The sequence below is a fragment of the Ranitomeya variabilis genome, chromosome 3, assembly GCF_051348905.1.
Source record: "Ranitomeya variabilis isolate aRanVar5 chromosome 3, aRanVar5.hap1, whole genome shotgun sequence".
Taxonomy (NCBI): Eukaryota; Metazoa; Chordata; class Amphibia; order Anura; family Dendrobatidae; genus Ranitomeya; species Ranitomeya variabilis.
In genome coordinates, this window is record NC_135234.1 from 311020926 (window position 1) to 311038301 (window position 17376).

The 17376-nt window shown below is 43.0% G+C and overlaps 1 protein-coding gene across 5 annotated transcripts in view; it reads right to left on the reverse strand.

The window, feature by feature from the left end:
* The window catches only part of LOC143815893 (arf-GAP with SH3 domain, ANK repeat and PH domain-containing protein 3-like), a 220709-nt gene that overhangs the window by 187133 nt on the left and 16200 nt on the right, over positions 1-17376 (reverse strand). For all 5 annotated transcript variants that reach the window (XM_077295633.1, XM_077295632.1, XM_077295631.1 and 2 more), the window contains 7 exons: positions 16591-16736; positions 13893-13967; positions 13768-13817; positions 8145-8241; positions 7948-8033; positions 4781-4856; positions 2381-2467 (listed from right to left, as the gene is read on the reverse strand). In XM_077295633.1, coding sequence (XP_077151748.1) covers positions 2381-2467; positions 4781-4856; positions 7948-8033; positions 8145-8241; positions 13768-13817; positions 13893-13967; positions 16591-16593 — 474 coding nt within the window. In that variant the 5' untranslated portion in view covers positions 16594-16736. The remainder of the gene's footprint in view (positions 1-2380; positions 2468-4780; positions 4857-7947; positions 8034-8144; positions 8242-13767; positions 13818-13892; positions 13968-16590; positions 16737-17376) is intronic.

The window sequence follows — 17376 nt, forward strand, 5'->3', positions numbered from 1 at the left end:
AACTTGTCCAGCAAAAAAACAAGCCTTTGTACAGCTACTTCAATGGAGGTCTAAAAAAAAGTTATGGCTCTTGTGAGAAAGGGAGGGAAAACTGAAAGCACAAAAAACAAAAGTTGGCTGTTGTGGGAGGAGGTTAAAGTGTAACTGCTTCACCTCCCTTTTATCCCTCTTCTTTCCCTCTTTTCTTTCTGCACCCTGGTTAACTTTTATATTGTTTTAAGTGGAGGGTTATACGTGCAAGCAGCTATAAGCAGCATCGGTCGCCCTGACCGAATACCACAGGTGGCGTCACGAACATTATCCCTTTAAAGACCTTTCCCCCATTAATAACGGACGTCCCTAGGGCCACGGACCGGGTCAGCCACCGTGACATCCCCACCGAGAAACGAAGGGCCCGATACCCAGTTCCCCTTGCCCTTGGGGGGCTCTCCATTAGCATATAGTGAGCCTAGTAAAAAAGGCAAACAAAAAAACAAGTATGGAATTGCACATTTTTTGCAATTTCACCGCACTTGGAATTTTTTTCCCGTTTTCTAGTACACGACATGGTAAAACCAATGGTGTTGTTCAAAAGTACAATTCGTCCAGCAAAAAATAAGCCCTCACATGGCTATATTGACAGAAAAATATAAAAGTTATGGCTCTGAGAAAAAGGAGAGCGAAAAACGAAAAAGCAAAACTGAAAAAAGCTTAGAGGGTTAAGGGGTTAAGTGTATGCCTAACTTAAAGAGTGGATTGTCTTCTCTTCAGCTATGCAACCTGACAATTCATGTGGATTGAAAGCCTAACAAGCCCGTCAGCCAAGTGGCTAAGGCTTCTTTCACACTAGCGTCGGACTCGGCCCGTCGCCGTGCGTCGGGCCGAGGTTACCGACGCTATCGTTGTATACGCCGCACAACGGGGGCAGCGGATGCATTTTTCCAGCGCATCCGCCGCCCCATTGTGAAGTGCGGGGAGGTGGGGGCGGAGTTCCGGCCGCGCATACGCGGTCGGAAAAAGCGGACCGTCGGCAGCAAAAAACGTTACATGTAGCGTTTTATTTGTGCCGACGGTCCGCCAAAGCACAACGCATCCGTCGCACAACGGATGCGACGTGTGGCAATCCGTCGCAATGCGTCGCTAATGCAAGTCAATGGAGAAAAAACGCATCCTGCAAGCACTTTTGCAGGATGTGTTTTTTGTCCAAAACGACGCATTGCGACGGAGGACAAAAAACGCCAGTGTGAAAGTAGCCTAATCTGCAGTGGCCAGCTATGGCCACATAACAGTGTATGTACCGTAGTTCCACTCCATACACTGTTTACATCCAGCCACCCCTGGAGATGATAAAAGTAGGGTGTCAGGCTACTTTCACATTAGCGTCGTTCGACGCATGTCGCAATGTGTCGTTATGTAGAAAAAACGCATCCTGTAAAGTTGCCCGCAGGATGCGTTTTTTCTCCATAGGCTCGCATTAGCGACGCATTGCGACGGAGTGCAACACGTCGCAACCGTCGTGCGACAGTTGCGTCGTGTTTTGGCGGACCGTCGGCACAAAAAAAGTTACATGTAACTTTTTTTGCGTGTCATGTCCGCCATTTTCGACCGCGCATGCGCGGCCGAAACTCCGCCCCCTCCTCCCCGGACATTGCAATGGGGCAGCGGAAACGTTGTAAAACTGCTTCCGCTGCCCACGTCGGGCATTACTTTCACAACGCGCATCGGCACGTCGGACCGATGCTAGTGTGAAAGTAGCCTCAGTTGTCAACAATAAAAAAAAGAAAAAAAAGAAAAAAAGTGGTCAACCTCTTCAAAGGGTAGCCGTAATTTCAATTAACTTTTCAAACTAAGCTGCCCTGTGAGTGTAAATGAGGAGTAACACTATATCTGGCCAATATGCAATGCTCTGAGAGGTGATGGGAGAAGGTGAGTTGCAGTGATCTCTCCCATAAACAGCACTGGACGCAGAGATGGATTCCTGCTCTTCATTTGTTAGTACACAAAGACCAGCAGCAGCAGCAGCATGGAGGAAATTATACAGCAGTGCTGAGTCGTATGGATGTGAATCAGCTCTGGGGTGAGGTAAAAGACTTGTCAGAAAGCTAACCTCGATCTTTCTATTTCTGCTTCTGCCTGATTCCTCTAGCTGTTCTTAACTCCTCCTGTCTCGGCATAGAATATAATGCTGTGTAACAAGGCACCACAGTGAGCCTGCAGTCCATCAGGTCAGAAAAAACAGCTCAAATCTGCCTTTCTCAGAGTGGATTACAAGTTCAGGAGGCAGGAGATTGGGGGGGGGAGGGATAGAAGTGTCTGATAAGTGGTGAAGGAAGCTGATTTATTTGATAAGAAATATAGCAAAATGTCATTTTAAAGTAGTAGAATGTTGCTGAATTCTCACCTCTTTATTTTCGATATGTAACTCTTTTTGCAGATTATCTCGAGCTTCTGACAACTGCTTAAGGTCGTCATCTTGAGTCTGATGTATCTAATCAACATATAAAAGTAATAATTCTACAGCACTGTATACGCAGCGAGTAGAGAGTGTTAGGCCGGCGTCACACTGGCGTGTTTTACGGACGTATGAGAGGCGCAGAAAATACGGATTGCATACGGTACAATGCTTCTCTATGGCCCAGCTCCTATCTGCCATATTTTACGGATCCGTATTATACGGTCTTGTACGGCCGTAGAAAATTGCAGCATGCTGCGTTTGTCACCGTACTGCGTAAAAAATCCGCCAATGAAAGTCTATGGGGGCGAGAAAATTACGGATTACACACGGACCATGCGTGTGTCTTGCGAGAAATACTCAGCGGTGTTCTCTAGAAAAGCCGGCAATTCAGTGCGGTGTACAGTAAAATCACACTAACCGAATAGAATAGGTAGGATAAATGTGTACACATAGAATAGGTATATATATATATATATATATAATCAGTGAGACATATATATTGCTCCCGCGCAATTTTCTCCGCCAGAGTGGGAAAGCCAGTGACTAAGGGCAGATATTAATAGCCTAGAGAGGGACCATGGTTATTGCCCCCCCCCCGGCTAAAAACATCTGCCCCCAGCCACCCCAGAAAAGGCACATCTGTAAGATGCGCCTATTCAGGCACTTAGCTTCTCTCTTCCCACTCCCGTGTAGTGGTGGGATATGGGGTAATGAAGGGTTAATGTCACCTTGCTATTATAAGGTGACATTAAGCCAGGTTAATAATGGAGAGGTGTCAATTATGACACCTATCCATTATTAATCCAATAGTACGAAATGGTTAATAAAACACACACACATTATTAAAAAGTATTTTAATGAAATAAAGACACAGGGTGTTTTAATATTTTATTATACTCTTAATCCACCTGAAGACCCTTGTCACCTGAAATAAAGTTAAACAAAACAAACAACAATATTCCATACCTTCCGTCGTTCAGTCTTGTCCCACGCTGTAAATCCATCTGAAGGGGTTAAATCATTTTACACCCAGGAGCTCTGCTAATGCAGCTGTGCTCCTGTCTGTAAAACTTGGTGAATGAATGGAATGCAGGGGAATGTACTGTAGTTACCTCGAGTCACGGTGATCCCCCTCTGCTGGATGAACTCATATGAACTCGAGCCTGGGAACTTTTCCTGAATGTAAAATGATTTAACCCCTTCAGATGGATTTACAGCGTGGGACAAGACTGAACGACGGAAGGTATGGAATATTGTTGTTGGTTTTTTTACGTTTATTTCAGGTGACAAGGGTCTTCAGGTGGATTAAGAGTATAATAAAATATTAAAACACCATGTGTCTTTATTTCATTAAAATACTTTTTAATAATGTGTGTGTGTTTTATTAACCATTTCATTCTATTGGATTAATAATGGATAGGTGTCATAATTGACGCCTCTCCATTATTAACCTGGCTTAATGTCACCTTACAATAGCAAGGTGACATTAACCCTTCATTACCCCATATCCCACCGCTACACAGGAGTGGGAGGAGAGAGGCTAAGTGCCAGAATAGGCGCATCTTACAGATGTGCCTTTTCTGGGGTGGCTGGGGGCAGATGTTTTTAGCCAGGGGGGGCCAATAACCATGGTCCCTCCCTAGGCTATTAATATCTGCCCTCAGTCACTGGCTTTCCCACTCTGGCGGAGAAAATTGAGCGGGATCCCACGCCAATTTTTTCTGGGATTTAACCATTTAATTTAATAGCTAGAGACCCCAAATTTTACACAGAGACACTAGTAAAGAGGAATATGTAATAAAAGAAGGGATTTGAGATGGTTTACTGCATGTAAACCATGTCTCATGTCCTGTCGGGTTTGTGAAGGAGATAGGAAAAGCCGGCAATTGAATTACCGGCTTTTCTGCTATCTAGCGATGAAATCTATCTATCTATCTATCTATCTATCTATCTATCTATCTATATATATATATATATATGTGTGTCTCACTGACATATAAATACATATATATATATATATATATATATATATATATATAGACTGTATATATGTATATATGTTTTTAAGAATATTTGAGCCGATGGATCCATGATATGTCCATTTTGTAAGCCTGCGTGAAAAAAGCGCCGTACGCAAGCCATACGGATGCCATACGGATGACACACGGATAAATTTGTGCGTAAAAATCGCATCCTCGCACTGAATACGGAACAGTGTTTTGGGACAATTTCTGCGTATTACAGCCGTAAAAAACGGACTGTATTTTCATACGCCTAGTGTGACGCCGGCCTCATTGCGGTCAGGATTTTACTGATATGTAGCACGGTATAGGCAGTGATGCTCACAGTATGCAGCGATGAGGACAGCTTCTCTATGAAAGGAACAAGACTTTGTGTAGCATTTAATCCATCCTGAAAAAAACTAAACCACAATTATTAGTAGGTCACCTTATACAACTATTAGCAGGGGCGTAACTACAACAGGTGCAGGGGTTGCAATTGCAGGCCCTGGAGCCTAGGGGGCCCTGAAAGTCCCTTTGGCCTATAGAAAAAGACTATTGCTATTAAAGATTTAAAATATTTGGGGGCCCGTTGGAGCTTTCGCATCGGGGCTCATGAATTTCAAGTTACGTCACTGACTATTAGTATTAGTATAGTATTAATCCTTAAAAGTTAGTATAAGACAGAAAGAGAGAAAAGTGAATGTACGATATTCTTTAAAAGAAACCTGTTAGCTGCGGGATGCTCCCCAAACAATAACTGAGATATTGCACCTGTGTATGTTTTACTCTGAAACGCTATGGCATTCCAAAGAAAAAATAATTTGTGAAACTTGTTGGGGACTCGGTCTCCTGTCAGTAGTCAGGCTTCTCCACAGCCTCTTCTCCTGCCCCACTCACCATGACAGGTCTCTTACTATGTGTGTATAAATGGAGAGAAAGGTCCATTATGGGCAGTGGGGCAGAGAAAATCCATTTGGGACCTGCCTCGGAATACTCAACTGATATTTCCCTGGCCCGCTTTTCAGAGCATTTCCGAGAAAAACGTACAAGACTGCAATATCACAACCTGTGTCTGAACCACACTGCTCATGGTTTAGGCAGCATACATCAGCTGACAAGTTCTGTTTAAAAACTTTTTTGCTAGAGCAAAGAATATTTTAATTCATTTTAATTTGCCGTAAAAAGATGAATTCCTATATAATCCACCCCCAGAACCTTATTAAGGCCAGTTATACACCAGGGTAAGTCCATGCGCACACGCTGCGGATTCCAATGCGGAATTTTCCACAGCGGATTTGATAAATCCGCAGTGAAAAACTGCTGCGGTTTTTACTGCGGATTTATCGCGGTTTCTTCTGCAGTTTCCTCTGTGGGTTTTCGCCTGCAGATTCCTATTGGACCAGGTGTAAACCCACAGTGGATTCCGCAGAAAGAATTGACATGCTGCGGAAAATAAACTGCTGCGTTTCCGCGCGTTTTTTTCCGCAGCATGTGCACTGCGGATTTTGTTTCCCATAGGTTTACATTGTACTGTAAACTCATGGGAAACTGCTGCGAATCCGCAGCTGCAGAAACGCTGAGGATCCGCAGCAAAATCCGCAGCGTGTGCTCATAGCCTAAGGGTATGTCCACACTGCATCGTTTTTTTTCAGCTCATCTGCTCAAAATAAATGTAGGTAAAGGCGTGAACAAAATGATAAAAAAAATATTCCTGAAAATCTGTATGGCAAAAACAACATGTTGTTCATATGTTAAGACTTCTGAACATCTTTAAAATGCTTCAAATGTTCAATAAGACCAAGCATTTAAAGGAAATCTATCACCAGATTTTTGGCTAGTCTGAGAGGACCAAGATGTAGAGACATAGACCGTGATTCCTGCTTTGTGTCAATTACTTTTTCATAAAATCAAAGTTTTATCATCAGGAGATTATTACTAGAAGACTAGGTAGCCTGCTATGTAGTCCTCCATATTCACGAGCTCTGAGTAACCCCACCCCCACCACTGATGGTCAGCTTTCTGCCTATGCAGTGTACACAGAAATCTGTCAATCAGTGGTGTGGGTAGGGTTAAGCAGAGCTCAGCATTCAGAAAATTGCTAGATCTGCAGCAGATGAAACAGGGATTTTATCAAAACTGCAGCAAGCAGCTCAGTAAGTGATAAATTACAAGAATCAGTTTCTGCTCTTACAACATGCTGCTCTCAGATGGTGTAGACAAAAATGGAGACTCCCTACAAAAGAAGTGGCATGTCCACTCATCTGGTGTTTTTTGGTAGAAAGACGCTCAATACTTTACAACAGAAGTCATTGGGAAGGCTAAAAAACACTTGGAAAATGCCCAGGTGTTTTGAGTGTTTTGTTTGATTTGTTTTATTCTGAAAAGCTATTGTTTCCTTCATTGTTTAATGGATTTAAAAAAATGTCCAGAAAATGACGAAAAGCTGCACAAAAAACGCAGGCAAAAAAACAAAAACAATGAATAAGTGCTGAGAATTATACCACAAAACACTAAAACCGACACTTTATGTTTAAAAAATTCCAGAGAACAGAAACGATTCCTGCTGCATCTTCTGCTTGAAGAATGGACCTTTTTGACCATCGGAAAAAGAAGCAGTGTGAAGGTACTCTAACAGGCACATACATCTTCCTGTTTTTCCGAGGAAGATCCTGGTATAGCTGCAGATGTAATGACTTGAAATAACATCTTCACATAGAAGTCTGAATACAGCGTTATTAGGCATAAATAATACTAATGTATGAGCTCTGCTATGAAAAATGTTTGTCCTCATAGGGAATCTAGATTGTGAGCCCCAATGGGGACAGTTCCGATAATGTTTGTAAAGTGTTGTGGAAGTAATGGCGCTATATAAGTAGGTAAAATAAATATCTGTATCCTGTATCTGTTAACAGCGCTTCATATGGGAGCATGCTTAAAGGGAATCTGTCGACTGAAAAAACGCCATTGACCTGCAGATATGAGGTTATCAGTGTTCTAATTTTGCCTGCCACTGGCACTTACATCCACGCTGCTGGGAGGAAATGAACATTATTCCTCCTGGCAGCATTCACGATCCAGTCATAGGGATGGCACCGGTCAGTCACCGCTCTGTGTATAGAGAGCAGCGGCTGTATCCGTGCACCCGGCTCTGACAGCTGGCCCTAATGCTGAGTCAGTGTCAGTCAGTACTGGGGGAGCCATTAGAGACACTACTACCTATACACAGAGCGGTGACTGGTCCAGCGCCTGTGCTGCCCCTACGACTGGAACCTGAATGCTGCCGGGGGGGATAAAATTCATTATTCCCTGGCAGTGGGGCTCTAAGTGCAGACGCAGGGCAGGTTCAGAACGCTATTGACCTGCATATCTGCTTAAAAAAGGTCAGAAGATAGGTTTGCCAACAATAATAACAACAATGCCCTTACAATAATAATAAATTAAAAATAAAGTGTCTTTACACTTATAAATTCTTTGAATTGTAAAATGATAATAAAAAGTATAAATACATACTTGCGCTGAGCATGGAACGCTTTGATGAGACACTCTAGGAAGTCAGGGCCTTGTTTTACTTGCATCTCCCCTAATTTGATCAGGTACTAGTAAAGGGATCATAAAAGAAGGGCATGTAAAAAAGAAAAAAAGTCATAAAGCTTGTATGCATATTTCCTATCCACAATCATTTGTCTTCGGTTTATCTGTATTTGTACCTCACATAAGTTAAGTTGAAACTGCTTTTTTCCTCTATCAGAATCCTCTGTACTGTCAGATTCTGCTTGGGTGCCTCCAGAGCGAGCTTTCTTTGCCCTACAAGAAGGAGCACAGAGCACACGTAAACTTCACCATTTTTTTTCACAGGAAAGTAGTCGGACAGATTGTGCTGTGAATGGGGTGGGCCCTAAGTCTTATGGTATGTACCCTGTCCAGCAACACAGGGTCCCCATTAGGCTGGTTTCACATTTGCGGTTGTGTCCGCAGCGTTTGTGCCACAATTTTCCGCATGCATTGTGTATTCCTATCTTTAACATTAGGGACGCAGGTGCCTGCGATAGGTTGCGTTTTGCCGCGTTAGACGACGCATGCGTCGTTTCGTCGTCTGCGGTTTGGCGCGGTAAACGTTACATGTAGTAATTTCAGAGGCATCAATTTGCCACCAGGAAACGTATGCGGTTGTTAGCAGAAGGAATGCGGCGCATTACGGTCTATGTGAACGTATGCGGCCACAAGCACATGCGTTTGCTTGCGTTTGTGAACGCATGCGTTTTACCACAGGAAAACATGTTTAGACACTGATAAGCCGCCCCCCACATACAAAGTGATAAAGGGACAGAGTGGACATTTGCAGGTCACTACTCAGCAGACTGGGAAGCAGACCAGACGCAGGCAAGAACCTTGGAGGAAACAAGACACTGAACAATGTGAGTATCAAAGCCAATGTCTTTATTTTCTATTTTCTGTCTCTATGTTTCCTAATTTCTGGCATTTTTTTCTTTCTGCATGCATCAGAATGTCATCTCCTTCTGAGCAGCAATGGCTTGGGCCTGCACAAGGTGGAAATGTCAGTGAAGTGAGTACTCACCTCTTCAAATTGTATATATGACCAAAATCTAAAAGCCCAAATACAAGCACAACTTGAGAGTATAAAACTCTCCCCGGATGCCCCAAGGGCCTCCACCAAACTGGACGACTCCAGAAATATGGCAACACAAAGAAATGGAGTATAACAGTCCAAAGCAGCATTATAGTATAATTTATTAATAGATAATCAATTTACAAACATAAATGTATATCTGCTGTATGCAGAAATATACAAAACAGGACAGGCAATACAAAAAGGATATGACGGTACATCAGGTATAGTGTGGTACTGCTGGGCAACATCCCTAACTGGTGCACATGATATAAAGCTGTGTCAGCATATCACAGGGAAACAATCACCAAGAGGCACCATAAATAAATCAGCGATCCCTGCACCGATGAACATACCAATGGGGTTGCTATTAATGATCATGTGCACTTACCCATGGAACAGAGGGAACCCGACCACACACCACCTGAAGGCCCTGGACGCGCGTTTCGCGGTGAGCTTTTTCAACAGGGATCTGTGGTGGTGGCTCCTCTGTGGGTCACTTGCATTTAAGCTGTTCCATCCTGCATGTCCACATGTATATTTTTTTCTCTCTGAACCCTGCTTATACAGGTATTATACAGATAATCAGGTGTTAAATACATCAGATAGGGATTGCATACATTAGTTAGGACTGCTCTATAAGGGTATACCTTGGCGATTTGGTGGAGCAGCTTAGTATACATTTTTTTGCAAAAAAACGTATCAACTAAATACCCTGTTTTCTTTACATCTTTTGACTAGCACTTGCTTATTACTGTGATTTTTTTACAACAGAGTATTTTTGACCTCACTGTGCTTTTTTGTGTCTTCAAAGCACGACAGGTGTCCGCAACTATTCCGGACAGGGTGGATATTCCAAGCCGGTACTGAAAGTGGAGCGATGATAAGCTCTCTCCGGTAGCCAGAAATCTGAAATAATATAAAAACAATCAATTCTATTTATGGTGGTGTTTAGCTAAAGACATAAAGGAAAATACAAATAATACATGGCAGACCAACAATAATTATGACAGCCATTTGTTTAGAATTGTTACGTACCTTAATGTAACCAGGAGACGTTTCTAAGCCGGAATCGCTTTACAGAGTTGGGTGTCCTGTCTCCAGATGGCTCCTTGGACACGACCAAGCAAATCCCGAAAAGAGTCTTGAGACATCCTGGTATATTCCAGGAATTTGTCCGTGTTGGCATTAAGCTCGCCATATAGCATATGGTAGGCTCCACGACTCTCCCGGAGTTCAATAATGGGGTGTCTCCAAAAACACCTACGCCATGTCCTTCTCTGTCGTTCTCTATTTCTTTGTTGCTCCCAAGCGAACGCACAGGCAAGAAACAGCTTGATACTTAAATCCAGGTTGAAATAAAAGCTCTCCATGCGAAGATCCATCATGACACAGGATACAGTAACAAACTGTGAAGATTTCAGCAGTCCAAGGGTCTATATATACATGTCCCATAATACACCCACACTGTAATCCCATTGCCGGTGTCTGTTTATCTAGATTTTTCTCCTGTTAAATTTTCCACCATGCGCACAGAAAACGCAAACGCATGCAAAACGCATGAAAAAGCGTGAAAACGCCGCGTTTTTTTAACCGCATGCGTTACCTTATGTGTCTAAAAAATGCTGCGTTTGCATGCGGTTTTTCGTGCGTTTGAGGATGCGGATTAAACGCTGCGGATTCTAACGCAAATGTGAAACTAGCCTTAGTCAATATTGTGCACCCATAAGAACTCCAGTGTACATGACTTGGTGCTGAGAAAATGTTCCTGTGCGGAGATAATCTTATAAATGTGCCCCTGCAGTGTATTGTGTAATGGTCGTGTCTGACCGTGCAGAGACATGGTCTGATCATAGCAAATAATTTGTGCTCCCGTGCTGTATTATCTGTATACTATTTTGCTTCCTCCCCCCGCCCAGGAGATATGGTATGATCAGAACATGTTCCTGCATAGTCAGACACAGCCATTACGCAGCACACAGCAGGGACACATGTATAAGAATATTTCAGAACAGGAACTTTTTTTTTTTTAAACACATACAATTGTAGAAATTATTATTCCAAGATCTATTAATTAAAATATTGATTCAAATTAACTTTGTTCGGGGGGAAAACCCCTTTTCATTCTCTTCTTTTACACCTGCATGCCCAGACACCAGGTTACATACGATAGTTAGAACTGAAGTCAGTAACACCAGTAACATTACGTTCTTTATGTTCAAAAGCCTAAATCTTAATAGAAGTTCACAGCAACTAAAATGTATAATCTAAAAACAACAAAATCCTATAAACACACAGGATTATGAGCCGTATATAAAGACATTTTTATTAACTCCTTCCCGACATTGGGCGTAATAGCACGCCCATGTCTAACTCCCCGTTTGGTGCAGGCTCCAGCGTACCTTTTGGGACACATGATCTATCGAGTCGCAAGCCACCCACAGCTGTTAACTAGTTAAGAATCTCTGACAGCGGTATTTAAGGGTATGTGTCCACGTTCAGGAAACGCTGCGTTTTTGACGCAGCGCTGAGCCGCAGTGTCAAAAACGCAGCGTCCAGATGTTACAGCATAGTGGGGGGATTTAATGAAATCCCGTCTCCACTGTGCATTAAAAAACGCATGCGTTTTTCCCGCAAAAACGCACATGCGTTGCGTTTTTACAGAACGCAGCATGTTGCTACAATGAGCAAAACACGCAGGAACACCGCAGGTGACCTCCCAGTGACCTCAGGTGCATTTTTGGTCTGGACTTTACTTGCATAAAATCCTGACCAAAGCCTGAAGCAAACCTGAACGTGGACACATACCCTAACTCGGCTTACCAGAAGCGTGTCGTAAATCCCACCCATTGGTGACACAGTCACATGATCACGGGTCACCTATGGGTCGGCATAACAACCAGAAGTCTGAAGCAGACCTCTACGGTTGTCATTGCCAGATTGCTATAAGTGCTGCCCTGTGGTCGGTGCTCATAGCAAGTGAGCATTTCTGCTACACACAAGCAATCTATTCAACGCCTGTGTGTAGCCGAGACGATCAGACAACTGCAGCTGCTAATCTCCCATGGAGACTATTGAAAAATACAAAAAGTAAAAAAGAAATGTTTTTAAAAAATATAAAAGTTCAAATCACCCCCCTTTTGCCTGATTCAAAATAAAACCAAAATGGTATCAAAAATGTCACCTAGGCACGCAAAAAATAAGCCCTCACCCAACCCGAGATCATGAGAAATGGAGACACTACAGGTCTCAGAAAATAGAGCCATTTTTTATTTATTTTTTTTACAAGTTTTGGAAAAAAAATTTACCACTAAACATGTTTGGTGTCTGTGACCTCGTAATGACCTGGACAATCATAATGGCAGGTCAGTTTTAGCGTTTAGTGCACATGGTAAAAAAAAAAAAAAAAAAAACTGTGGAACTACACTTTTTTACAACTTCACCACACTTGGAATTGTTTTCCCGTTTTTCCAGTACACTATATGTTAAAACCAATGGTGTTGTTCAAAAGTATGGCTTGTTCCACGAAAAACAAGCCCTCACATTACCATATTGACCAAAAAATAAAAAAGTTATGGTTCTGGGAAGAAGGAGAGCATAAAACAAATTCAAAAACTGAAATACCCCTGATTGTTAAGGGGTTAAATAATTTCAAAAGATGGCCACCGATTCAACAGCTGAAACATGATTTCCAAACAACTCAAATGGAAAATCTTGTCGAAATAAGACAAAGGTAAAAGTAGCTGGATTACATGTGAACTGGAAGACCAAAGTTAAATTCATAATGACCAGTATAAGGAGGTGGACACAGACCTGTCTGGCAGCCAAAGGAGCACTCCTGAGAGTCCTGACGCATAATTTGCGTACAGCTTTCTTCAAGGGGTCTAAGATACTTATAATAATAATCTTTACAGGTTGCACACATTATCATCGCTGTCCTCGTTGGGGCTCACAATCTAAATTCCCTATCAGTATGTCTTTGGAATGTGGGAGGAAGGAGTACCCAGAGGAAACCCACACAAACACAGAGAGAACATACAAACTCTTTGCAGATGTTGTCCTTGGTGGGATTTGAACCCAGGACTCCAGCGCTGCAATGCTAACCACTGCGCCACCGTGCTGCCCAATTAATCTATCAGGCCACCCAAGCAACTAAGGATATAAATACCAAAACGTCCTGAGGTTTGGGTTTTTTTAATCAGAATTTCTGTTCTCATATTGGATGTCACCTTCAACCCACATGAGGTTATCATCACTTCTTTAGATCAAGAGACATGTCAATGAACATTTATAAATAAACAATATCGTTTTGGTAAGTATCTATTTCCATTACTATATTTGACCAGCAATAACACAAACAAGAAATAATAACTACTACTGATTTGCAGCTAAGCAGATGCCGTTCTTGAACATACCCATACAACACTATTAATGAAAAAAAAAAGTTATTTACCGTAATTACATTTTAAAGAAAAAAGGATGAAGGCTTCCAAATCTTCATCGTATCATATTTTCATATTTCCATCTTTTCAACAATAACTTAGTTTTTATAAAACCTGGCTTTCAACACCAGTTAAATAATTTACATTGTATTATATTCACTACATCCACTAATGAATAAATGCAGAGATATTAGAATATCAGACATAGCTGAGCATCAGAATGACATGTGGTAGTTCTCCCCCAGGAAGCAGCAATCTTACATTCTTATCTCACATTCCTTCCAGCTCCTGTCTGCCTGTTTCTTCAGCTCCTGTAGAGACATATAAAGTGGTGTCTGGAAGATGAAAACTAATACCCTTCAACAAGAAAAATGACGTAAACTCACCATTCGTCCATCTTTTAAATCTCCACGTAGTAAAGAGTCCACAGGAAAAGAAAGGATGCTGTTCAGGTTGTGTATCTAGAGAATTGCATTCAATTGTTAGAGGAATGTACTTTTTTTTTTCCTTTTTTGTCTAAATGTTTCTTACTAAAAAGCTAGTACAGCATTTCTGCTAAAGATATGTAATTGAACAGAACCATTGTGCAGGGCCGCCATCAGGGCATTACAGCCGTGACTGGCGTATGGGGCCCGGTGGGCAGAGGGGGCCCGCATCGGGCCCCGTGTCATCTGCTCACCGAGCCCCTACCGGCAGCCGCAGGCTGAACCGGGCCCTTAGCGGCGGCCGGCGCTGCAGCTGTTTAACGCTATTGACGTGCGGGCCCGTGCCCGCACGTCAATAGTTAACAGCCGCCAGCCAATCTGAGGCTGGCAGCTGACGTCGGTCGCAGCGTGCATGTCGCCGGCGTCTGACGTCATTGTCAGTCGCCGGCGAGTGCACGCTTCAGCTGCGTGGAGAGAGCAGGAGCGCGGCCAGGTAAGCACAACTTGTTTTTTTGGGGGCGATCCGGGGGGCCCAAGGCAGAATGCTGGACACAGGGGCAGAAAGCTGGACACAGGGGCAGGAATCTGGACACGGGCAGAAGGCTGGACACAGGGGCAGAATGCTGGACACAAGGGCAGAAAGCTGGACACAGGGGCAGAAAGCTGGACACAGGGGCAGAAAGCTGGACACAGGGGCAGAGCGCTGGACACAGGGGCAGAGCGCTGGACACAGGGGCAGAATGCTGGACACAGGGGCAGAAAGCTGGACACGGACAGATTGCTGGACACAGGGGCAGAATGCTGGACATGGGGCAGAATGGAGAAACGGGGCATGATTGGAGACACAGGGGGCAGGATGACAGACATGGCAGCATGACTGGAGACACTGGGGCATGACTGGAGACAGATGGGGCAGGATTGGAAACAGATGGGGCAGAATTGAGACACAGGGGGTATGATTGCAGAAATGGGGGCATAATTGGAGACGGGGCTGAATGGAGATACGGGCATGATTGGAGACACTGGAGGCAGGATTGGAGACAGATGGGGCAGGATCATGGAGCAGGATGGATACGATGGAGACAGATGGGGCAGGATGGGGAGATCATATGGGGCAGGATGGATACTCATGAGGGCAGGATGGGAGAACATATGGCTGACGCCAGGAATGAGACACACGGGGGCTAGGATGGCGAATATTATTATCATAGGGGCTAATTAAGGGATATTATTACTGCAATGATGTATTTATTTTATTTTTTGAGTATACTGTTTTAAATGGGGGGGGCGGTCCAATTACTGTGTAGAGTGATACTATGTTGCCTTCTTCATGTGGTGTAATGTAGAAGTTGGGAAAATTAAGTAATGTGTTCTGCAAGCGGAACTCGAGATAACGGTGTTATTTCCTGCAGAGATGAGCCCTGGCTGGATGAAGTGATGGCGATCTGTGCTGGATGAAAGATGAAGGACTTCACCTAGAGACGTCACTGGTGAGTCAGTGTGTTACCTATACACTGACACTATACACTGTATACTATATACAGAGCTCCTGTGTATAATGTCACTGGTGATCACTGTATTACCTGTACACAGACACTGCATACTAAGTACAGATCTCCTGCGTATAATGGCACTTATGGTGATAGTATTGTGGGGTTTTTTTTATTATTGATCAGTATTGTAGTATTCAGTCACTATGTGGTGGTAATATGTTGTCTGGTCATGATGTTGTGGTATTTGTTCCTTGTATTTGATATTATTCGATCACTGTGGTGGTAATATGTCATCTGGTCATGGCGCTGTGGTATTTGTTCCTTGTATGTGGTATTATAGGTAATTTTAAAAATTTTAAAATAAATAAAAATATACCTAAATTGTATTGCATATTTTAACAAATATTTAATAGGTTACAGTAGAGTAGGGCCTGGCCAAAAGTGTCTACCTTGTCATTTTGGTGGCTTAAAAAATCTTTTGGCCAAAACAAAAGCTGCCGGCTATATGTGTGATCTGGTGATGGGAACTGTCAATGTGTGATAGGTGAGAAGTGGAGATTTTCCAAGAGAGAGCGGTGGGACTGTGGACAGTTTGAGGGGTGGAGCGTGGAGGCGGGGCTGGGGTGGAGCCTGGGTGGAGTCTCAAGGGGGCCCCGAAAATTTTGCCAGTATGGGGCCCCGAAATATCTAGTGGCAGCCCTGCCATTGTGCATAGTGTCCGCATCTGGAGCTTTACGCTAATACTTTCACATCTGCTGATATCAGCAAAATGTGCTTCCAGGGTTTGCAAAAGTATGACATGTACTATACAGCGAACGGTTGTGGCTTCACTAGGCAACTAGAGAAACCATTACAGCTAAAGAATCAGAGGGAGAATAAACAGAAAACTGGACAGTCCTATTCAGTTAATATACAACATACTTTACTACCAGAGCAATTGCTTTTAATATGAAAATCTCTCTTTACATGTTTGAAATGCTTCCTTTTCACCCTCTCACACTTTAGTAAGCATACTCCCACTAGTTCTATGGGTGTTTCTCCTTAATTGGAGCCATATGAAGAGGAAAATGTGCTGTCAGCACTGCAGCTACACACGGGTGGGGAGCCAATGTTGAAGAATCATAAAGAGAGAACTTATGAGAGTTGTGTCATAAATATACACTCACCATGTTACTGAAAAGTGCGCCCAGCTCCCTCGAAAGGACAGACAAGTTCAGGAAGCCTGTGGTTAGTTCATGGTTGCTGGTTGAGAGCTGGTTGGACCCCAAAGCCTGCAGAGCTTCCACAAAACTTTCCTGAGCTTCGACAAAAGCTGGAAGTTCATGAGAAAGATTATCTGAGATTCATACACACAGAAGAGAAAAACCAGCTACTTCTATCAATACATTTCAGGCAATTCTACAGCCAGGCATCTATCCCCCACGTACACGTGAAACTCAACTGAGCCAAGCATTCATGTGCTTTCCATGGGGAGAGCAGAGTAAGCTGGTGCCAGACTTCTATAGCAGAGGATTATCTAGCTAGAGAACAAAAGGCTCAGGCATTTAAAGACAAACTGTCCGATCCTTCTGTCTCCTGAAATCATAAGGCTATGTGCACACGTTGCAGATTTGCCTGCGGATTTTTCTGCACTGAATCTGCATCTCTTGGCAGAAAACGCAGGTGCGTTTTTGATGCATTTTTTGCCCATTTTTGATGCGGTTTTTGAAAGCTAAATCAAGATGTATTATTGAACAAAAAAAAAAAAAAGATTTGTGATGTCATTTCTTGTCCAACCTCTTTTACATTTGTCCAACCCACACTCCATTACACACACAGATAGATAGATAGATAGATAGATAGATAGATAGATAGATGTATACATAGAACGATAGATATTATCTATCTATAGATCTATCTGTCATCCATCTAGCTCATTCCTTCTATCTATTCTATCTATCATCTATCTATTT